The sequence below is a fragment of the Pelecanus crispus genome, chromosome 2, assembly GCF_030463565.1.
Source record: "Pelecanus crispus isolate bPelCri1 chromosome 2, bPelCri1.pri, whole genome shotgun sequence".
Taxonomy (NCBI): domain Eukaryota; kingdom Metazoa; phylum Chordata; class Aves; order Pelecaniformes; family Pelecanidae; genus Pelecanus; species Pelecanus crispus.
Genome location: NC_134644.1, coordinates 52286368 through 52310398, shown reverse-complemented (window position 1 = coordinate 52310398; position 24031 = coordinate 52286368). Strand labels below are relative to the sequence as shown.

At 37.7% G+C, this 24031-nt stretch overlaps 1 protein-coding gene across 33 annotated transcripts in view; it reads left to right on the top strand.

Annotated features, from left to right (window-relative positions):
* The window catches only part of CLASP2 (cytoplasmic linker associated protein 2), a 149043-nt gene that overhangs the window by 63683 nt on the left and 61329 nt on the right, over window positions 1-24031 (top strand). For 19 of the 33 annotated variants that reach the window (XM_075706221.1, XM_075706212.1, XM_075706220.1 and 16 more), the window contains 4 exons: window positions 14365-14444; window positions 19784-19876; window positions 20517-20662; window positions 21458-21593. In XM_075706221.1, coding sequence (XP_075562336.1) covers window positions 14365-14444; window positions 19784-19876; window positions 20517-20662; window positions 21458-21593 — 455 coding nt within the window. Of the gene's footprint in view, window positions 1-1222; window positions 1245-6091; window positions 6095-14364; window positions 14445-19783; window positions 19877-20516; window positions 20663-21457; window positions 21594-24031 lie in introns of all 33 variants that reach the window. The other 14 variants (XM_075706226.1, XM_075706225.1, XM_075706222.1 and 11 more) reach the window with 2 other exon arrangements.

Genomic DNA, 24031 nt, shown 5'->3' with positions numbered 1-24031 from the left:
TTTAATAACATGTTATTAAATATAGATGTTTTTAATGTAACATTGTTCTTAAATGTAGACTTTCACTTAACATGCTCTGCAGTAAAAACATGGAGATAGGAAGGCAGGGGAAGGGAAATAACAGAATAATTGCTTGACTGTTTTTTTCAGTTTATCTAAAAATTCAGGAGTAAAGGAGATCAAAACCCCAAAAATTATTACAGTCTTTTTCCTCCTCTTCCTATATTGCCAAACTTCAAAAAATTAAAATGAAAAAATACATGGAATAAGGACAAAATTTAAGCATGCCAAAACCAGAGAACTTTGTTCATTCCTTGCTTTATACTGTCTCCTTTCAACTCTGGAAAATACTGAGGAGTGTTTCCCCTCTTTTTTTAGTCTGTCAGTATATCTGTAGTCAGAATTTTGAAAATTTAGGATTAGATGTTTGGCTGGCCTTTATAATGTTGATTAAACTGTTCTTTGAATGCTTGTCTGTATGTGCATCTGTAGCGTGGTTGTGCAGACTGCTCAGGTGCTTGACCATGGAGAATTTTTGCCTTGACATTTTGTAGGAAAGATTTTGTGCCTTGTGTTCTTCACCAAATGGCTAGAAGGTGGAAATTCATCTTCCAGTCTTGAGTTGTTCTCAACTACCTCTACTTTTTTCTCTTTCTGTCTACCAGGGAGAAATTTTTACAGGTCTGTTAATCTGCTTGTGCACAGATTTCTTTCATTACATAGAGCTATATGTTTCCTAGTTTAATTCTTCTTTGGTGTTTGTTTCCCTTCAAGTTTTCCTTGAGTTGACCCTAATTTGGGGGGGGGGGGGGGGGGGGGGTAGCATTTTCCGTATGTCACCATTGATCAGCAAGGCTATTATCGCTGTTTTCATTTTTAGCAGCTAGTATTTGTCTTCCTTTTACTCCTGCTGCTCATTATTTGTATCTTTCAGTGTTTTTCTCCATCTCCATACTTTGAGGTTCCAATGCTTAAACTAGTTCTGTTTAGTAACAAGCTTGCTAGCAGATAGAAATGTTAAATGTCTGTGCTGAGAGCATTACCCTTCTGCATAGTATTTACAAATCTTGCATCTCCTAGCTGAATAAAGAATGTTAGTGCAGATGCCAAATGTAGTTCTTAAACAAGTCAATCAAGTTATGGTCTCTTCCAGAAGTGAGGAGTTTCCCATAACATTATTCACCTGAACAGTGATACTAGGTCAGACAAAAGGTCTATATAGTCCACTGTTCCATCTGACAGTAGTCAGAAATGGCTACTAGAGAAATATACGTGAACAGGGCAAGTATCTAGAAGCACGTGGTCATTACGGGACAAAAAAGCTGGGTTTAGAGAGCTTTATTCCACAGAGAACCACGGTCTTTGAAGTGTCCAGTTAAGGCATCCTATTCTGCTTATCTTGAGACTTCATGGATCTTTATGGCTCCAAACAAACCTTGATGCTCTTTTGCATCCACTTTTTGTAGAGTCTGCTTTGCAGGTGCCTAAGGGACACCTGAGATTTTTTTCCAGCCTCAAAATTGCCATCTTTATGGAGCAAATCTATGGTTCTGGAAGTTGTCTGCTCTTGCTGATTTATTAAGGCTGTGCCATATCCTGCAGTCTGAAATCCTTCTGCTTTCTGCTGCATTCCAAGCCTGTAAAGAGTGGGAATGTCATTTCTCTCCTTTCCCTCATAAGCATTGGCTACAGGTATTTCAGGCTCATAACTGCTCACCACATGGTTCTGCTACCTGTTGGTCCTGCTTGCCTGAGTTTTTTCCAACTTTTCCATATATACATACTAAGAAGTTGCAGTTCAGCCTTGGAGGAAGAAGTAGCAGCAGCTCCATTAACTGTGTGCTTTTTCTTTTTCTTTTCCTTTTCACAAAAATCTCCCAAGTCATGTCAGTGACCCACAGCTGAAGTGGTCCTTAGCTGCAGTTTCTTCTGTTCAGGCGTCTGTGACCAGTCAGAACTGCTAGCGCAGGTAGAAATTGTGTTGAGCGTAGGCTGAGATTACTGCAAGTTCCATTCATTTAAACTGCCTTTTACATTCCAGAGATCTTTCTCCTAGGGTATTGCTTTAGAAAGATGTCTTTTCTTATCAGCTGTAGATGACAACAAAGAAAGTACAGCTTTTTTTGTGGTTCCAAAAGGGAGTGGAGGCTATCCTGTCTTGAGGCTAAGAAAATTAAACCTCTTAGCCAAGCTGTTCACTTTCTTTTATGCTGATATCTGCTGAATTATATCTCAAATGCATGTGTGCTTGGCTTTCCTTTATATATACTCCATGGAGTTGTTCCTTATTGAAGAAATGGGTAATTCCACCACTGACCAGATACTCTGTTCAAGTGAAAGGACCCATCCAATGTGCAAAAAATGATTTTTTTTTTTCCCACTGTGTTTGGCACTTTCCATTTAACGTACGAAATGCACTTTGGTGGCATTGGAAATGCAAAATCATTGTCCAGGAAGGCAGGTGAATCAGCTATGTATATTTGCGATAGGAGTGTCCTATACGGGCTGGAATTCTCTCTCCTTGTGCTGGGAATGACTGTGCAACATCTCTTCCTGTCAGCTGTAGGGATGGGAGAGCTTGTAGAAGTTGTGCATTTGCTGACAGGTGTGATTAAGTCTGTAGAAGACAGGTTGCTGGAAAAGTGTCAGAGCAGGCAGCCTCAGTGAGGGACTGCCCTGGGAGTGAGAAATCCAGCAGTCTTTCTCATCTGACTTTACTGCTGGGACAGTGCAGTACTTTACTGTTCAGATACTGACCTTCTTGCTTGTGATGAATGGAAAGTGATGGGTCTTCATTAATGGGGCAGTGCTTTGTTTGGCATATTTCTTATTCCACAGTCAATACACTTTCCTGAGTTAGTCCTTTGCCAGGAAATGCACAGCTGCTCTACCTACTTCTGACACGCTTGCTTTCTGCACTTCATTCAAGTGGCAGAGCCTCTGGAAATACCCCTTTGCTCTAAGGCCTTGTTACTGAGAATGTGCAGAGCGTGTGTTCTGCCCTTCCAGAAACACATACTCATGGGCTCTTCCTTGGCAGTATGGCACACAGATTTCATTTGTAAGGGACACCATAATTTACAGTAGAAAAAGACTTCAGTTGAATATGTTAGCCAAATGAGCTATATTGTTGTCCCTGCGCTGTTCAAGATCTCTTAAGGCTTTGGCAGGTTCTCTTGCAAATGTGTCGCAAGCCTTCTAGGGAATTGTTCGCTTGTATACTATTCAGAAGCTTTATGTAGTCTAGATGTTTGTAGGAAATCTCAGTCTGTACTTGAACAAGAAGACTGGCCTCCTTTCTTTTCCCAAAATGTCAATTTAAGTCAGTAGTCTTTAAAATGGATTGAATGTCGGAATAGTGATACTTCAATAGAGCCATGTGGCATTTGGAATAAAAGCTTGCTGATGAAACCCAGTCATGGCAAAAGTCGTGATTAACTTTCTGTTGTATGTTTTATGAGAAGCTCTGTAGGGCTGGAAAATCATTCTTAATGTTGTAATTTGAAACAAGGTGGACTTTCTACTTCTTGCAGTTGTCTTCAGTGGGAAGATACGGCATCATGTATTTTTACCTATGGTTCGTTGGCTTTTTTTAATCTATAGTGTATTGGCCTATAGCGTTATTACACATCGTTTACTGTTTAATAAGGATGTTACACTTTTTGGAACAACCTGTGTTGCTTTAGGATGAATCATCCAGTGACAAAATAGCAAAGGGGATGTTGTTAATTCAAATGTCAAAATTATTGTTACTGCTGTTTTTATAAAGATATTTTGGAGTAAGAATGTTGTTGATGCCAAGTGTGAAGAATATGAAGTGAAACATCAAGGACATAGAGGGGTTTTTTTTTCTGTTTAAAAAAAAAAGGTGTGCATGCAAAAAGCATTTTTTTTTCCAGCATAAAAATTGTGATGGTGCCTTCTTTTTTTAAACTGTGCAAGGGATCTGGTCCTCAGTGAAGCCTGCAACTGTGCCAGTTTTAGGTTTGATGCTGGCATTATTTGAAATAACCCTCAGTTTTAGGATAGTCTTAACTCTTAAAAAAAGGCCTCCTCAAATTTGATGATTGCTCAAAAACCATTAAAATCATCTCCTTTTAGCTAGAAATCAAGTAACTGGAAAACTTCGGTGAACCAGGTGAATAGTTTTGGCAAAAGAAGGCTCTAAGAACTGTAGTAACACTGTACGTGTTTTTCTTAACTACAGGAACATATTCTTAACTGTAGGAAGCTATTCCCAACTGTAGGAAATTTAAATTTAGTTTGTGTGTTTGTCTGTAGTGTGTTCTGTCAGCATTGTAATGCTTTTTTTTTCCTTCTCAGTAATAGCAATATAGCTCTTTGCTGAGAAATATTAAAATGTTACTGATTTGCTTCTTTTACCTCTGTTTCCTAGCAGAAGACATTTCGAAGTGTTTAGAGGCTTTAGTAGGAAACAGTTTAAATGGAAAGGTTCTGCATAAAACAAATGTGGTACTGAAAAATGGATACTTGCCTTCTGAAATCTTAGCCAGGTGAAGTTAACCTCATTAAAACTACATAGTGTAGTTAAGAAATATTTTTGTTAAAAGGGCTTCAATAATTGTGGAACTGTAAATCCAAATTGTTAGTGAGTGGCCTTGAAACAGGATAAACTTGTACTTGCTGTATCTATTGTGTTCAGACTCATGAAGATAGTTCTGTGTTTACTTACACAAAAAAAGCTTCATAGTAATCAATGCCCAGGTTGTTTTGTTTGGGTGTTTGTTTTGGTTTGGTTTGTTTTTTTTTTAACTTTGGAGTTTGCAGAAAATAAGTTCAGGAGTCTTTCCTCTGTTATTTCTTTACCCTCATTAAGTGATTTCCAAAGTGCTGTATTTGTCATGTAAAACAAACTAAGATTTTTTTTTTCTTTTTCATTATTCTGTATTGGCTCTTTGTATGACATAAAACTGCTCTGAGATAATCTTGGTCAGCAAAGCATCCCTGATGCTGTGTGGCACTTGCTTCCCTCTTTGGTTTCCAGGTTGTTGTGAAATTTGGGGATTTTTCTGCAAGATCCCAGCTGAAATCAGCCTTTTGGTTTTTCTGAGCAGCCTTTGAGATCAGCCGTGGGTATCAGAGTCTGAATCGGAGGATTTGTTACAGAATACCTGTTTGCCTCCTTGTCCCCACAGTGAATGTCAATTAAATTCCTTCCTGAGATATCCCTGCCCATGGAATTGCTGGGTTGCAATCCTGCAGTCATGAACTGCTGCTATTTTACCCTAACCCAGAATTCAGGGAAGTAGGAGGCCTTCCAACTTTCCAGGTTCTCTGAGAGTTGTTGGATTTTGTTATTGTGGTTGTTTACTCTCCGGAACGGCACTTCAGGAGAGCGTTTCCTTGCACATGATCAGTGGTCTGTTTTCCTTGGCCATTATAAATGCTTGTCCAATCACTGGGGTTTCCATTCCTCTAACAGATACTATATATGTGCGAATACCTATACATATACCTTTGGAGTAAAATATATGTATGTGTTCATAATTACTGTTTGTTAGTCTCTCTTTTCTATGCGTCACCCAAGGACAGTTGGCAGATCATACTTTATTTTGCACTAATTTCTAGAAGCTTCAATTAGATTGTAGGATATATTATGTTGGTATAAGCACAATACTGTATCTGATAGTCTTCTCTCAAAAGGCTCATAGCCTAGATGACAGCTTGCAAATGATAAAAAAGGAAGAGAGTAACAGTGGAGCAGAAATTAAGAGGTCTGGAGATTAAGAGCTCACCACACTGTGTAACCTTCTTTTGACATCTCTACCCTGTGTTGTAGTCCCAAACATCCTAGTAGCAATCACAGTAGCACCAGGCAGTGATGAGAATAACAAAGGCAACCCACCCCTTGTTTAGTTTGCTAACATTGAATACTGATTTTTTTCAAGCAGTAAAAAGGGGGAGCAATTTGTTTAATAGGGGTGAATCCAGAAGGAAAAGGAGGGAGGAGGAGGCTGGGCTGGTATCAGCTGACCCTACCACTTTGAGTCCTTATGGGCTGTGGCTGTGTTACAGAGTAAGCAAAGATGACCATTCCAAAACATTCCTGCATTGCTGTTTTGTAAAGTAGCAGGTGTGATTCCCCTTTGTAGGGCTGGGGGGAGGAGGAGAAGTGTCTTAAAAAAACCTGTTTAATTTCTTTGGACAATTGTATACACTCTCAAATAGAGAAGCAGGGAATGTAGAAGCGTAAGATGCAAATTATTTTTATAATTTGAGTAGAGAATTTTCACTAAAGGTGCAAATATTGCTTGCAACAAATGTTCTTAAAAATATAAGAGAAAAACAATACATTAAAATCACTTTGACCTTCTGTCTTGTACTAGTGAACTTTTAGAAGTACAAGTTAAAGATGTAAAACATGTAATACATGTAAAACTTTAATTGTATAGCTTGCGATGGCAGGCAATGTTAGTTCTAATTGTTCTTAATACAGTATCTGTTTAAATTGTTTCAGAAAAGAATGCACAGTTGTAGAGAACTGACAACAGTAATGAAAATACTATTTTTCTGAAACTACTATACCACAACAACTCCAAAAAATCACAGTATCCCAAACCAGTCTGTTTTGAAACACAAATTATAGATGATACAAATGAACTGTTTGTCTTCCTGGTTGTTCTCAGTAATTTCTGTAATGTAAAATAATTAGTGCAATTTTCTCTATTGAGGTGTAAAACTAGGAACAAATTAAAGTAAAATGCAAACATTAGGTTATTAGAAAGTGATATTAAAAACTGAAAATAAGACTAGTGCTGGCATGCTCATAAAATTAGCATAACTTTAAAGCTCACCTGTTGAAACTGGACGAATGAGCCAGGGTCTCAGATGTGTGTTCTTTTAAGTATTTGTGAAAAAATGAGTGCCAATAGAGAAAAGAAATTATGAGCGCTTTGAAAGGTTACTGTATGAGCTGAACGTTGTGCAGGAGTTGAAAGATGACCTTATGAGCTTCCAGTTGAGTAGAAACAGACATTAATCAATGGTGAGATAAGCCTAAAAGAAGCCAGGTATCTGTATTCTTGCTGCTCATGGAATTGCTTGGTTTTTTCCACACCCAGGGTATGGTCTTACCTGATGTATGCTGTCCAAACCTTGTACTAAGTAAAACACTATTAATTTCTTTGTTGTGTATTTGTCATATTTTCTGCATGCTTCACAAATGCTTCTGAATTTAATTGATCTCCATAGCATGGAAATAAGAAGTAGTAGTATTAATCTTTTATACCTGTGAAACTGCTACATAGGAATTGAGGCTAAAGTTGTTGAAACTGCATTGAGAATTCAAATACTACTGACTAAATTTCTCGGAGAATGTAATTTTCAATACACAATTCCGAAGGAATTTTCATACTCAAGAGCAGCTCCAGATTTTAAGGTATGCATGCTGGTGCAGTGATCTTCAGTCTCTTCAGTCACATAAGAATTATTTTGTGCTTCCTCTTAGTACACAAGTCCTGTATCTGCTACTGACTAATGTGGCACACCTCAAGGATTGAGATGTGCTATCCTAATAGTTAAATACCTTCCACCACCTTCTTCCTTGTAAGCATAGCTCACTCCTAATTTCTTCTCGTCCCTCCTTGTTCTTTCCTGGGGTGAGTAATTGTATGGAGAGATCTGCTTAGCATCGCAGACCTCAGAGACAGCACACTCACTTGCTGGGTGGAAACTTCTGTCCATGTGCAATGTCTCTGGCATGTAGGAGGAATGTTTTAATGAACTAGACGTGATACAGGTGGGATCTCCGGGGAAGTTCTCTAACCACATCTGCCAAGTTTCTAACATAGGCAGATAAAGTAAGGAGTAGAAGGTATTGTGAAGGTATTTGAAGGTATTTTGCTATTTTTGTTCAGTTTGTGCAGCTGTTTCAGCTTGAATGACTTTCTGGGTGCCTCAGGGACAATGACTGTTGGCATTGGAGGAGCTGAGGTGGACAAGTCAGTTCAGAATGAATGTCAGTCACTGGGGCTGAACATGACAGAATTCATCTGTGAGTTTCCTTAAAGTGGGCTTTCTAGCGAAGGCTTTTTTACTCTGCTAAGTCACTTGGTTATAACTTGAGTTGTCTTCTAAGCTGGTTTTAAACAACATGAAGGCTTTGTCAGTTAAGGTTCTGCCAAAAAAAAGAAAACTCTGCTTATTTGGGTTTAGTGTTGTTTTTGTGTAGGGGAATTATTTGTTTCCAGATGCAATTGGTTTTTTTCTCAGAAAAGGGACACAAGGCAGCTGGATTTCTACCAATTAAAATTTTTGTCTAAGACCACTACAGCCTTCTTATGGTTTGGTCTTCCCCTAAGTTTTATTGGCAGAGCTGTGGCAATTAGCAGCGTGATCTGTTTCTTAACTTGTATAGCAAAGTCAGTAAGTGATGCTAACAGTTACACCAGGAGAATTATGTATTGGCTGATACAATTTATGCTGCAAGTAGAACTTGGTACAAGTTATTATGCTAACATAATTTTATTTAAATCAGTCTAATTATATCCATCCTAGAGGATTTACCAGTGTAACTCTGTACAAGTAAATCTGCCTTGTTCACAAAAAAAATTCACCTTGTCTAATGTTGATCAAAGTGTTTTTTATTAGAGCAAGTGCTACTTCTTTGTTGCTCTCAAATGTTTTCCTAAGTTAAGCAGGCAAGCTGAAAGCAACTATACTCAGTGACTCTTAGTCACCTGATGAAAGAACACCTTCATGCTTTATCCAGATATTTGAGACTGAACAATAGTTCTTTGTATTATGGAAGGTTCTTTTATTCAAGTTTTTTGATTAAAATCCAAAGATCAGTCTTTCAAACATGGAAATAAGAACATTTAGAACATTGACAGAACTGAGGTAAGACCACCAGTTTCCTGTGTTCTGTTAATAGGTCAAGGTGTGTGTATACCGTCTATCAAATTGCTTTAGATGACCCGATAATTCAAAATGTGAAGGGAATTTTCAGAGATGCTCAGTCTTCAGCTACTTTTTCCAAACATTTGGTTCATGTTTTTCCAGAAGCAGAGTTGTGAAAAGTGCATAAGAAAACATGTTATTCTGGACTGTTGTATTAACTGCAGCAGTAATCTTATGATACCTGGAAAGATAAAGAGATTCCTTGCTGAGCCACTGAAATTCAGTCTATACCCAGGGTTTTGTCAGAAGCATCATCTTAAAATTCACCTTTGCTCTCTCAGAGATGATAATTCAGATCATGAAGCACTGGTAACTTCCTCCCTCTTCCAACAGATAACCATTTTAAAAGCAAGCTGTCAAACAGTAATAAGGGCTAACCCAAGGATCAATAAGTAGATTTTTGCAAAGACTATCTGAGAGCTGCAGAAGATTCAGGAAAAATCCTAGTTTCAGAGACTAACAAACAGTAGAACGTATATTCAAAGAAAGAATTAAATATGACATCTGTCCACTAGGACTGGGAACAGAATTTGGTTATTGAGCGCTGTCTCTGCCCACTGCAAGTACTGTGCTAAAGAGCTCTGTTCACAGACAATTCGATTTTGTGTCTTTGATAAGGATTCCAAAAATTGGTTGCTGTAATCTATTAATATATTTGTAGCTTGTGTGCATGCATTTGCCTTTTTTTTGTTTTGTGTTTTGTATCAACATTTTCTTTAGATTCCACCTCCCCCCCCACTGCCTTGTGTCTAGTGAGATAGGCTGTCCATTCCACTAGGTTGCCTTTGCACTTGCCCTTGCTTGAGTTCATCTTGTTTGAGTATCGCTTTGCTCCCTTCAGCCTATACTTATGCTTTCAGCAGCTGTACTGTTTAAGCTGCCCAGAATAATTTCCTTTCCTATCTCCACTAACTCATTTGTATCCCAAGTCATACATTGGATTGTGCTAGCACCGTGTTTATATGGCCCCACAGTGAAGCAGGCAGGGACCTGGCCTCACTGAAACCATTCTTCTTGGCCAGTTTATTTTTATTTTCAGTTTAGCCACTCCCCGTTGTGCTTTACTATTCAGCTGTACTAGTGCTGGAATGAGGGAGGTCAGTAGGAGCGAGTAGGAGTTGCCAGTCAACCTATTGTACAAAAGCTGAGTAAGTACTTGAGCTTATCCTGTCCACTTACCCCATGCTGAGCTGAAGCTGCTGTCAGTTCCTAATTTACAGCTGATTGATTATCATCCTACAAAACCAAAAGGGTAGCAGTACACTTTTTTTTCTCCTTTTAAATCTCGAATGATTTGCGTCTTTTACTTCTGCTTCAGTGTCTGGTAGATAAGAAGTGAAGCTTTTGAATTAGTTGAGATGTGGGTATAGCTTTAGGGTTTGGGGTTTTTTGTTTCTTTCAAAAAAAATTGTAATCCACATCATCTTACTCTGGATGTGTTGCTCAGTAAGATACTGTTACTATGTGCAAGTAGAGAATTCTGAGGGATAAAAGACACTTGTATGACAGTACCCTTTTCAAGTTTACTAACATTTAATTTGTTATGCACATTGTACTAGAAAATAGTTACGAATTTTTTATAGGGAAGTGTGTTGAGAAAAGCATTTAAGAACAAGAAGTGAAACAAAGTTTTAGAGTTTGTGTTACTCCTAAGTTTCTGTACCGGTTTTGAAATTTTGTTTTCTCACAGGGAAATTTTTGTTCTGATATTTTAGTCAGAAGACCCACAGAAGCAGAAGCAGCTGAATCAGATTAGTAAAAAGTGGCTACCAAATATAAGTTGAGAAATTTTTTATTTTTAGACCAGTGCTTGTATGCTTTATTAAAGTTAAGCATGCTTTGATTAAATAGTTTTTTGTTTCAAACCAAAAATACCAGTCCAGTATCACTGTCATGATATCTTTTTTTCTCCCATGTAGTGTTCTCCCATTGTTTTGTCATCCCATCATGCATGGCTTTGTAGATACTAGTGGGGAGAGCATCAAGGTGGTAGAGCAAGTGAGCAGTCCAAAGTCATTGTGATGTGATGGAAGGATTTCAGATGTTTCAGTTGGAAGAGGGGAAGAACTCAACCACAGGAATTAATTCCTGGGTGAGAAAACTGATTCTGCAAAAGGCTGGGTAATTTCTTTGCTTGCCTACAGTACCCTTTCTGGTGTTGAGCTATCCGCAATGCTGAACTCAAAGCCTTGTGACTGGAAAAAACTTTCTCTTAAAAAAAAAAAAAAAAAACCCCAAAAAAAACCACCAACAAAAAAACCACCAAACCCCACTCCTAGGGCCTCACAAAAATGTTAGAAATCCTTAAATTTAACTTATGAAGATGTCATCTCTCTAGTAGTCTGCAGGAAGTGTAAGGGGTTTGCTTCCCTTGCCTACATCTCCAGACTCATTGAACTTAAGTTAAAAAAACCAACAAACAAACAAAACCAACCAACCAAACAAAAAAACCCACCACAAACCCACCATAAAACTCAGAGGTGCTTCAGCTGCTGTAATTAACTTCCATATCAAGCCTGTTTAAGTTCGGTAGATTCTCGCAAGCTTCCTGAAGCATAACTTAGGCTTGCACGTGTCTCTGTGAGTCAGTCTAACCAGGGTGCTTGAAGGACAAGAATAAGTAAAGGTTTTGAATGAAAACTAGCAAATAATGTAAATAAGTGTCTTGTGTGGATTGGCCTCCCTCTCCTTGAGATGCATTTCTCTTCTGGGTCTTAGCTTAAATGTTGGGAGTATTTTGGGAGGGACAGATGAGGTTATGAATTGAGAACCCAGGCACCTCTTTGTACCACCTAGTTTTGCATGGTGCCCCTGTGCCAAATTCTTTTCAAGGTTTCTTTGAGCAAAATTCTGCGCTGACCAGGGCATCTTCCCTTTTAGGAGCTGTACAAGTTTGTGTGGCAGAAGCATGTGTTCTGGGTATAAATGGGATTTTTCCCTCTTCATTTTCTTAGCCAGTCAGGTACTCACTCATTCTCTTTGTGGAAGGATTTGTTCCTGCTACTGTCTGGAGGGAGAAGTAGGCGGTTATAATTTCTTCTTTCCATCCTGGCTGCCATTAGCAATTATGACAGGTGGTGTTGGAGATACTATACCTAATGCACTTCTGCATGTGTATCTCTTTACAACATCCTTGAACTGAGGCTGTGAAAATTTTTTAGATGTTCCTATATCATACTGCAGTGTCCTGGTTTCGGCTGGGATAGAGTTAATTTTCTTCCTAGTAGCTGGTGTAGCGCTGTGTTTTGGATTTAGGATGAGAATAATGCTGATAACACACTGATGTTTTAATTGTTGCTAATGTAGTGCTTATGCTAGTCAAGGACTTTTCAACTTCACATGTCCTGTCAGCAAGAAGCTGGGAGGGGCCACAGTCAGGATAGTTGACCCAAACTACCCGTACCATGTGACATCATGCTCAGTATATAAACTGGGGAGAGTTGGCCAGGGGGCAGCAATTGCTGCTCCGGGACTGGCTGGGCATTGGTTGGCAGGTGGTGAGCAATTGCATCATGCATCACTTGCTTTATTTATTATTGTTATTCCTACTACTGTTTTACTTTATTTCAATTATTCAGCTGTTCTTATCTCAACCCATGAGTTTTTTCACTTCTGTTCTTCCAGTTCTCTCCCCCATCCCACTGGGGCGGGGGAGTCAGCAAGCAGCTGTGTGGTGCCTAGTTGCTGGCTAGGGTTAAACCACAACATGCAGGCACCATCTCCAAATTTTGCTAGATATCACTTCATTGTTTTTACACTAAGCAGCCACAAAGGCACGTGAGAGGTCTTGTTCTGCATGGAGGTGTTGAGATCTAAGAAGTCTGCCGTCAAATTTGTAGTGGTAGTGGACCCTCATGTTTCCAAACTGCACAAGTATACAAGCACAGCAGATGTAATTCCCTGCACTATAAATAGGAGATTTATACAGGGGACTGTAAACTATGAAAGACTTCAGAAGAGTGCAGCTAGCAAGAGTTTCATTTGTCAAAAAGTCCTAGCTTTTTGTTTTAGTTGACCACTCAGCCTTAACTGCTTTTTCCTTTTGTTTTTTATTTGTTCTGTAGTTAGTAAAATATATGTCTTCTCTGCCTGATGCCTCCATTTCAGCTGTGCTCTGCAAGTTAGGGAGGACATTCTGCCCTCTATCCTGTTGGCCTCATTCTGAAAGAGTTGAGACAAGACCCTTGCTCCTGAGTGCTCATTTGCTGCAAGAGATTTTTTTTTCCTTTCAGGAAGGAAATGTTCTACTGGACTGATTATCTCCATGCAGTTAACCTGTCTTGTCGTATTATCCGCCTGATTCGATTATTGAAGATCCTTAAGGATTCTGCCAAGCTTCACCTTGTACTTGGAGTTTTAGGCTTGTAGCGCAGCCTGGATCTGATGACCTTGTTCTTTGAGTTGATAGCAAACTTGAGTTCGTCCCTTTAAAAAAAAGGGCTTTCTTGGTAACCCTAGTATTTGCAAGAAAGTGAAGTCCAGACACTATTTTCAAATTATTTTCTTTCTTGGAGTTGCCTTAGTTTCTACCCAAGATTTTTACAAAATTTGGCAACCATATGCCAGTGTGAAATCAGCAGGTTACCTGTTAGTATTCTTCCCTGATCCTTTTCCTTGGGTTTTGGGGCATCTTTGCCTGTTCTGTGAGAATAGTTCTATCATTGACCTTGCACAGAAGTAACTGCCGTGCTACTTGCATAGCTGGCATGGAAGCTCTTAGAAAGAAAAAAATTTTGGTACGATAGCTTTTTGCTAATGTGTCTGGAAGGTTCCTGGGAGCTTCCTCCAGGTGATACAATCCTGGAGCCCCACTGTGAAATACCCATGGGGATGAGCACTCTGAGGAGGCGGCTGCCAATCAGTGGAGTTCAGATTTTGCTCCAACACATCATTGCCTTCACTGTGTCCTTGCTTTCTTTGTTGAAATTATTGGAGCTTTGAGACTGAGAAATGCACCCCATGCTTCTTAGCTCCTCATGAGAATACTGGAAAGCACAAGGTAAATGAATTGTGTAGGGTTACGATGCATTCCAGGGCTGATTGCTTGTGGCATGTGTTAAAAATAACTCTTCCTTTGGTAAATAATTTGAAATTGTATACTTTATATTATCAGGATGCAGGTCTCGGAATTCTATGAAAACAGCTACTAGAGGATTGTTGTACTAAACATGTTTCCAAGTAAACACAAAAATAATAAAATGAAACTATTGACTGTCAAATTGGAAACTGCTCAGTTGTTTGGTTTTGAAGAAAAAAGAAGTTTAACTTTTTTGTTGTTCATGGTGAAATCAGAGTTCAAGGCTTGCAATTTTACATGATTAATGTTCAGGATTTTTGTAAGTTATATTAAACGTTTGAAAATAGGTATTGTGAAAGATGCTTATGTCAGTTTGAAAACCTTGACGTACATTACATAATGTTTAACAGTATTTTACATTTATATAGGTTCCTCTAAAGAAGGAGGAGCTGGAGCTGTGGATGAGGATGATTTTATTAAGGCATTTACAGATGTTCCTACTGTACAGGTAAGATGTTGTGTATACTTATATTTGTTTTCAGAAATACGCTGTTTGTAATACTATGTGTTAGCCTACTTCTAAAACTTCTTTAATGTTACTGTCTTCTAAGCAAGTGGTGTTACTTTTCCTTCTTCCTGAATTTACAGTCTCTGTGGAAGGCTCTTTATTTTTTCCAGTTAGTTACCAAAAAAACCACCTTTTCTTCACTGTCCTACTAATTATTATCACATTGTGTTTCAGCTAAAATCAATTACTGCTTTACTTAATCTTTTCCAGGGAGCTACTGAAATTAACTGTATGTTTTAAATTTAATAAGAAAAAGATTTCCATAATATTGGGAAAATGTAGGACTGCAATTTCATGGGATAATAAAATACTAATAATACAGGCAAATAATTTTAAAAACCAAGAATTGTATTTTCAAATGTGTCTGAATTGTAATGATGGTGTCTGGCATACATGTCCTCATCTCTAGAAATACTTCAAAAAAAAAAAAATCTAGTGCCTTATTTGAATATTAATGAACCTTTTGGATTCAGAGTTCTTAGCTGAAAGATCAGATTTTAATTTCTATTCTTTAAGTGTGGGAATCGCACATACTTGTTACTTTCACACAGTTGAGTCATTTCACATGCTTCTATCTTCCTAGACCTATTTTGAATTAGTTTTCCTTGAGCAGCTGAGGTGTGGAAGGCAACCAAAAACTCAGCCAGCCATAGTTCCCAAACACCAGAAGGATTTTGTATGACTCCCTTTTCTTGATATGTACCTGTGTTCTATTTTTATTTCCCAAGATGATAGTGTAGTTATTTGTTAGATATCCTTCTGTAGGCAGAAATACTCTCTGCTTTTGTGAAGGAACACTTCATCGCCATGGTTCCTGTCACATTGGGGAAATCTTTGTCTTACACTGTAAGAGCTTTGTTTCTCTGCCTCTCCAGACTGTGTTAAGAATTCTTTAGAGGGCAAAAACATGGAGCTCTTAATATTATTCATCCCTATTATGTTGAACAGAGCCATATTCCACAGCACAGAAAATGTGCTGCCTGTAGTTTGATGCCTTAGTATTTGCAGTCCCAAGCAGAGTTCTCTAATCACTCAAGTTGGTTAATAACATTGCAAGAACAAAAGTGGGGTGACTGTATGTTGTCGACAAGCACATGTGATTTTCTGTCTGACTGCTGGATGACCTAAGAAGGTAGGTCATTCCTAAACTGCGAGAGAGGTGGAGAAGACCGACCCACTTGTCTTTACTAATCTCACCTGAGTTGAGGTGAGGGTGCAGGGGAGAAATGTGTAACTGACCTCAAAATAACCTATTTGTTTCATGGATGAGAATGTAAGAAAGACCTGCTGACCAGGCAAAAAAAAAAGAAAAGGGTTGTGGTTTTTTTTTTTAATCCTTAGGAATAATGACTTCCTGCTGTCTAACTTCATGCTTCTGGTTGTGGACAATCCCTGATCTTTTTGAAAGGGAAAAAAAAAAAAAAAAAAGGCAGCTCCCACATTCTGAGACCATGTTAATTAGTAAGGGAGCGAGAAGTTTCTGTAGTAGACCATGTGAAGAAAGAATGTTTATGACCTGTAATTTGCCAGGTTATTCTAAAAGCAAAGGAAACTTGTTAGTGAAAGTAAGCAAGGGACCTATATTATGTGAAAAAAGGATCCAATTCTGAATCAAGATTGAGTGCATCTGGATTAATCAAATCAATTGAGGTTACTTACAGTGTGTGTACGTTTAACTTGTTCTTAAAAACCTCCAATGTTGGATCTGCCTTACCAGTAACCTGTTCCAATGACTGCTCATCATGAATTTTTTTAGGACTTTCATACTGTTTACTCATATCTAGTTTGTACTCCCCATATTGGAAATACTTTCCATCTGTATAGTTATTACTCTTATTTGTGTTCGAGCTTTTAATTTTTCTGTCTTTGATGTTGCACTCACCTTTAATGATGTGTGTGTGTGTTGCCCTCTAATGGATAACAGCAGTTAATGAAGAAGATGGGTGATTTTGAGATAGTCTGATGGATCTGTGTGCCAAAAAGAGAAGTACTGTGGTGAGAGGATTGTGCCTTTATACTTAAGATTACAACCATAATGTTTTTACAACTCTGTTTATTTGCTTTTGCTTAAATTGAAGAAAATTCTGTGTTCAGGTTATTAGGAGTAACTCCCATTAATAGCTAGAATTTGTTTCAAAACAAATGTAATTGTTTTTGTAGAAGTCTGATGTGGGAACTTATGAACAAAAATATGTATGATGTCATTGGCTGAACACAGAATTGAATCTTGGCCTTCTAAAAGAATAATTAATCAAGGGCAGGGAGAAAAGAAATTATTAAAATACTGCCTTTTATTCTTCTGAAACTAATACAGGTATGGACAACCTTGACAATTGGTATTTTTCAGTGGAATTACAGTTTTAATTTCATGACAAGATAAAATTATGCCATTTACTAAATTCCTCATTATAATGCCAATTTGAATAGCAGAAATTGCATAGGTCCAGTTCTGTTTGTGCCAGGTAACTAAAGAAAAAATTAAATTCTTTGCATAGGCGTGCAAGTAGGGCGGACATAAACCCATTGTATATGTTGCTTCTATGCTTGTCTGTTGTTTAGCGTGTTTTAATCTTATGACAAGAATGACAGCACGTGGTCTCTGATAACACATAGCTGACAACAAAAAATATCTTGGTTTTGAGGATCTACTCAACAAGACAGCTTACAACAGGTATTTGTACCTTGACCGGAACGTCAGATGAAGTTTCAAGTGCTCACAACAGATGTCAGTTAGCTGCAACCAAAAAGCGTGATCCTGCTTCCCTTGTTGTTGCACTTCACTTCTTTGTAATAAGTTGGCATAGGCTGCTGAGTTGACAGATAAATTTTTGCCTTTCCTCTTGTAAGGTTAGCTTTTTGTATGTTAAGGCCCTGAATTGGAAGGAGATAGGGCAAGGTGGGTGATGGCTAAAGGGGGAACCTGAGGAGGTTGAATTGTGTCATGAATTCTGATGGCATTAGGGTCACCATAAGGTGAAATTGCATCTTCAGTTATCCAGTGACTACTCCCTTCCACTTCTAAAAGGAAAATAAGAATTTTCTTTGATAATGGAAATATAATTTGATAAAAACGTCTTACTGAGACACATGTAATATTCTTAATAGTATGGTACCTATAGAGTTAGTGTTAGAGTAAATTAACGTTGTGTAACAAGTATTATATGCTAGCAGTATACACAAGTATATTAAATGGAGGTAAAAAACTCATGTTTGATTTTGTGGGCAGTGGAGTAGAACGTCTGTTATGCTTGGACCCACTGTTTTCATTAAATCATTTACTCTTTTTAAATAAGTTATGCTTCAGATGTTTATTGACTTCTAATGAAGAAAACAGTAATCATGAGGAATAGCTTTTTGGTTTTTATGGATACAGTCTTGTCCCCTGTATAGAACTGCAAAGCTGCTTCCACAGTATATCCTGCAAAAGCTTACACAGCTGTGTGGTAATGAAAATTTCAATTTTGTTGGTAAAGCATATTCAGAAATTGTTTTCCGCATGATAGTGAAGCTGGCCTGGGTGTACTAATTTCTGTTTCTGAAGTGATTCCTGCCCTGTTTATCCTACAAACCAGATGTGCAGGTGTTTCAGAGCATGGATGTCTTCCACCTCCTCAATATTCCATCATGAAATATAGAGGCCTCCATAACCATGTTCTGTTAAAGCACTGGAACAAAAGTAGATGTCAATAGAGTCAAGGTCCCATGTCTACTGTAAGTTAAATTCATTTGATATGCTCAGGAAATTGGAAAAACAGACTGTATTTGGAATAATTCTTGTAGTAATTTCTAGTTGCCCAGGAAAAGGAACATATTTTGTAGAAAATACATGTTCAGCTTAACTGTAGAACGGAAGAAGGACATTCCTAAATCTTTCTACAATAAAATTAAAGACGCATGCATACATGCAGAACAGTGTGTTCAAGAGACCAGTGTCAAAGCTTTTCAGAAATTCACGCAAAGCAAGATACACTAACTATTGGTCCTTGTTTCCTCTACATGCTCTGTGCTTTTGCACATAAAAAAATTATGTGTTGGGCTTAACTAATGAGGGAGCATCAGGCACTACTATTTAGGTGCTATGTAAGTTATCATGCTGGCCTTCAGCTTTCACTCTAGAAGGGTATGAGTTTCCTTGAAGTCCTGAATTGTATCTGCCAGCCCCATGTGGATGTCTTTGATGTGTCTCAGATGGCACCAGATACCTGTGTATGGGCAACTCAGTTTAGCCCAATGTGTTTATGTAAACAAATTTTTGATCCAAAAAATTGGAAATATTTAGCTGAAAATATTTTTTAAAAAACTGGCCACATCAGGTTTCTGGTTAGTAATTTGCTTCATACTCTCTTCAACTTGTTCTCAATCGGCGGGGGGAGGATGGGGACGACCCTTTATATTTTGCATATTCAGTGGAAGCAGAAAAGAGCCTCCTGTGGCTTATGTCTACGAGAATAGAAGGGAAGTCAGTTTATTTCTGATGTTAATAATGTGTTTTCATGACTACTTTTTTTATTTTCTTCTTTAGAAATCCACTATCATACACATACGGTTATCAATAAATGCATTAATTCATGTATTACCGAATAGTGACTGAGGTATGATTAGACTGGTCAGGCTTCACTTTTGCTGGAGTTACTGTGTAGAGAATAGAGAACTCTGACTGGAGGCTGCTCCTTACATTTATTTACTGACTGCATAAGTTAATAAATGCTAGGCTTGGAGTAGTAATACATATAGATGCTATTGAAGGTTTTAATTTATTTTTTCAGACAAATTTTTAATTTTAGTGTTGACTAGCAACCCAGTTAGGCCCTCATAGAACCATGCACTCTTGTAAAGTGAAAGAGTCCCTGCCCCAAAGAGGTGCATTGGGTTAAAATCTGTTGGTTAAGTATCATTGTAATAGTGGGTATAAAAATGAAATTTAATTGCAATAGTATTGCAACAGATTATCTAAAACCTCTGCTCGTATTGAATTATATTTTTTCTAAATGGAGTTAATGGAATTCTAGATATGATTAGATCATCACAAAGGTGGAAGGTGACATCTTGAGGAAAATGTTGATTCTTCAGCTTTTCTTTTAATGAATATTCAGTACTCAATGATATGCTCAAAGATTTGCCTTAAAACACGCATTTATACCTCTTACACAGTTCTCTGGAACTTTTGGGGCACGATTTTCACAATTATAATTGTATTTTCAGTCTTCTCAAGCTATTTTCCTTCATCAGGTTACCTGGGTTATTAACTACATAAATTTTCTGGTTTTTTATTTCTTCAGATCTATTCTAGTCGAGAACTTGAAGAAACGTTGAATAAAATCAGGGAAATTCTCTCAGATGACAAACATGATTGGGATCAACGAACTAATGCGGTAAACTTTTTATCTGGTTTCAGGTTTGGGTGGGTGTATTTCATAAAGCACAGGCAGCTAGATATTTTAAAATGTTTTTCTTGGGGTAATTAAGCTCCAGATAATCAAAGAAATTTTCATTTTAATTTTTAAACATTGAATTTCCATATACCAAATAAGTTTGAGCAAGTGTTTTAAAAAGGCTGAAATACGTTTTTGCTGACATTTAAGTGGAAGCTTTTCTAAAAGCAGTCATGTATGTTTCAGTTGGTATTTATGCAAAATTAAATATTCTGCAGGTAAGCTGCTAGTATTAATACATCTTACGAGTGGCTATGATAAGTTTCACTTGAAGGATTAAAATGTATGTGTATGTAGCATTTTTTTTTATCAGGTTTATGGCATCTTAGTGTTTGGAAACAGGTATGTGAACAGAATTATGTGTTTGTATATTTGTAGACTGGGATCTGAGACTTTTTAGCTCTAGAATTTAGGTAATAGATTTTTTTTTTACAGTTTCTTAAATTACTGCCATATATTTCAAAATGATGCTTTGCTTTGAAGACATGCCTGCATACATTTTTGCAATTAAGTTGTTACTTTTTTTAATTTTGAAATGGGTATTGGTAGTGTCCTAAACTAAATGCCTTAAATTTTTTAGCTGAAGAAAGTTCGGTCATTGCTTGTTGCTGGAGCTGCACAGTATGATGGATTTTTCCAGCATTTACGGTTGTTGGATGGTGCTTTCAAGCTGTCAGCCAAGGATCTCAGATCCCAGGTGGTTAGAGAAGCATGCATTACTGTAGCGTAAGTATAGTTTATGTGCATTTGTGTACATTGCTAGATTTTAGTATGAATTTGACTTAAAGATGCTTTATCAGTGTTGCAGGAAAGATTATCTTGTTGGACTGCTCTATACTGTGACTGATAGAGAGTCAAGTCTGCATCTGAAGCTGTAGAGAAAAAGAAACATTTAAAGGAATTTGTTCTTTTAGGTGATACACGTAGTATATTAATGTAACCAGTAATTTTCAGTGGCCATGTGGGACAGATACGCCTCAGGGTTCACCTTTGCTGTTCTCATCTCCTGGTGAGACGAGAGGATGGGGACCTGTTGGAGCATACAACTGTCCTCCCTAGGGAAATTCGGGCTTTGAGAAAAATAACGCTAACCTTTCCTAACGTGAAGTCAGGAGTAGCGTGAAAGTACTGTGTAAATGTCCTCATCCTGCATTCAAAAGGAAAAAGATCTTGAACAATAAATCTAAAGTCTTACGGAAATTATATACTCTCTAAGTGTGTTAAAAAGCAGAAATACTATGATATTCTATGAGGATATGAGAATTTTAGCCTTTCAAATTGTGGTATTTGTTTTTCATTATAAAATAAAGTTATAAGCATTCAACCTCTTAATGTGTCTGCTAAGTAACAAAAATTTTGTGCAAATCCTGCATTTCTAGTGAGGCAAGGACCTTGAAATCATGAAATTAAGAAATTCTGTTGTTTGGAAAGATAAGTCTTTAAAATGTACAATGAACTTTGTTATTTCAAGACTGAGAAATTACTTTTTGTTGACAAGTTTTATTTCTTTTTCCTAAATAGCCATCTTTCAACTGTTTTGGGAAACAAGTTTGATCATGGCGCTGAAGCTATTGTGCCTACTCTTTTTAATCTGGTTCCCAACAGCGCCAAAGTGATGGCAACTTCTGGGTGTGCAGCCATTAGATTCATTATTCGGGTAGGTGTTCCTCGCTCTCACTTTGCTTGCTAGGAATATTCAGGTAGTGGCTCTTAGCAGAGATAATAACAGTTCTGAAATATAGGATTATAAATGATTCTTTCATGGAGAAGCAATTTTTCTCACAGATGGACAAATATTATTTATCATTGAAACCAATCAGCAGCATTACCATCATAAAGATGGAGGAATAGGTATGAAAAGTAGGTGTGCTTTCATGATTTTTTTGAAATGTGTTAATTGTAAAAAGGCAAGTGTATTTCGAAGGTTAACTGTGTTTAACTGCCTTTTTGGAGAAGACAAAGTTAAGCTAGTAGTTAAGAAGCTAGTAAGATTTAAAAAAAACAAAAAAAAAACCCAAACCCACAAAACTACTTCTTTTTACAAAAAAAAAAAAAACAAAAACAAAAAACCAACACCCAAACTGAACACATACTAAAAAAAAAAATGAACTAAAATAATGTTGAAGAGGCCAGACATACATGGATCAGTTCAGAAAGCACAAGTTCATGGAAGAAAAGCCCAATAGAGATTTTAATCCTTGGGTTTAAGAACTTTCTAAGCTGAGTCCTTAAAGCTGTAGCATATAGAAGAGGGGAATGCTGTATACTAGCTGTTTTTTTTTTTTGTTGTCTGTTCCTTAAGCATCTGTACTAACTGGTATCTGAGGCAAGTTGTTTAGCTAGATTTTTGGGACTTGTACTGATATTCTTGTGTTTGAAATAGAAGTGGGAGGTTGCCTGTAGTTTCTACATTAAAAGCCGTGGTGTTCTTATGCTAGGCACTTACTGCTATGATCTCATCTGTAGTTTTAATTTTGTAAGTTGTTGGAAAGCTAAGTGGTTAAATGACTCACACATTTTATTGCCATCCTCAGTATGTTTTGGAGTCTGTACTTACTCTGTCTAACCATGCCTCTGAGAATGTGCTCAGAGACTTCTGCGTTACCTTTGCGTCAGCACTTGGGCATTTTTCCCCCATACTCTTACAACGTACTGTCAGATGGCTAGTGGCACAGAGTTGAGAGTGGAGGAATGAATATACCGTACACAGGATGATTAAAGTTGTAAGAGAAGAATACTGTTTGCAGTAGTATTAGACAAGCTCAGGCATGTAAGAAACTAACCCTGTCGTCTTGCTTACAGGAGCCAAGTCAAGCACCAGAAAAGCAGTGTGAAATAAAAATTCACCAATTATATTAAATTGGCTTTATTGGTTCAGTTCAGTTGGAGACAAGCCTACACATCGGCTATAGCTGCCCTGATTTTGCTAAAACTTCTGTTATTCTTAGCTGTAATTTAACATACTAGATTGGAGGCATAGAAGTGAGAAAATCCTATCCATAGTGTTCAAATACCCAACCAGTAAATGGCTTATGCAAGGTGTTCTGACAGAAAATTCAGCTTTCGGGGCGGGGGGGGGGGGATAGCAGAGTCAAATGAAATGCAGTGCCATTCTCCTTTGGACTTCTGTTCTTTGGATTAAATGAGAGTTGGTCAGGGAGTGTTGAATATTTAGAGCCCAAGCCATTACAGCTTTTGGAATCAGCGTTTTGCTCAAAAAAATCCTACCAGAATCCACTGACAGCCAGTTCAGCTCCTGGTGCTTTAGTACCTAACTGCTGTGAGAGTGAGCGTACGTAAAGAGAGGAAGGCTGTATTAGACCAGTGATCTTGTAGAGCTCCATCTCATCTTTGGCCCTTTCTTGGATTTCATTTTTCTTTTCCAGATAGTTCTTATACTGTAGTCTGATTTCTCTTTCTTGACTCTTAGTAATCAGGAAACCAATTTTTAAAAAAAAAAAAAAAAAAAGTGGGGAGAGGTGTGTCATGGTGAGATGGCCTGATAGCAGAAAATCTTTTCCAGAGGTAGGTGGGATTCAGGGTGGGCAGTTGAGCTGCAAGGTGGGCTGGGAGGAAGCCTGTATCATTACAGCTTCAAAGAGGTAACGGGTGAAATGTGCAATCTTAAAGTTGAATGAAAGCAAGCCTGAGGCTTTGATTCCTTTGCAAAACACTTTCTAGAAATTACAATGTCAGTAGCTCCAAAGACTGGGAACATACAGGTTTCTCCATCTGTAAAAATGTTCTATTCCTTCCCCTGATACTGCTTATTGTTCTCTTTCTGGCAGTCATGTACCATTTTTAAATTTGAAAACTATGCAAAACACAAACAAAACCCCTAAAACCCTGTTTAAAAGTATATCAGTAAAAACAAATACAACTGTAAGGCTCTTCCAGACTTTTGGATTAATTCCCTCCTAATTCTGAATTTGGCAGTACTCTGAGAGCTGATAATTATCTCTCTGCTTTTTTGGTGATTTGAGCATTTATAATCCTGCAACAATAACCTAAGGAGAAAGTATAGTATGTGAGATACTAAGAATTGTTCAGTACGGTACTTCTTAAGCATTTTTTTTTATAGGCTACAGCTTCACA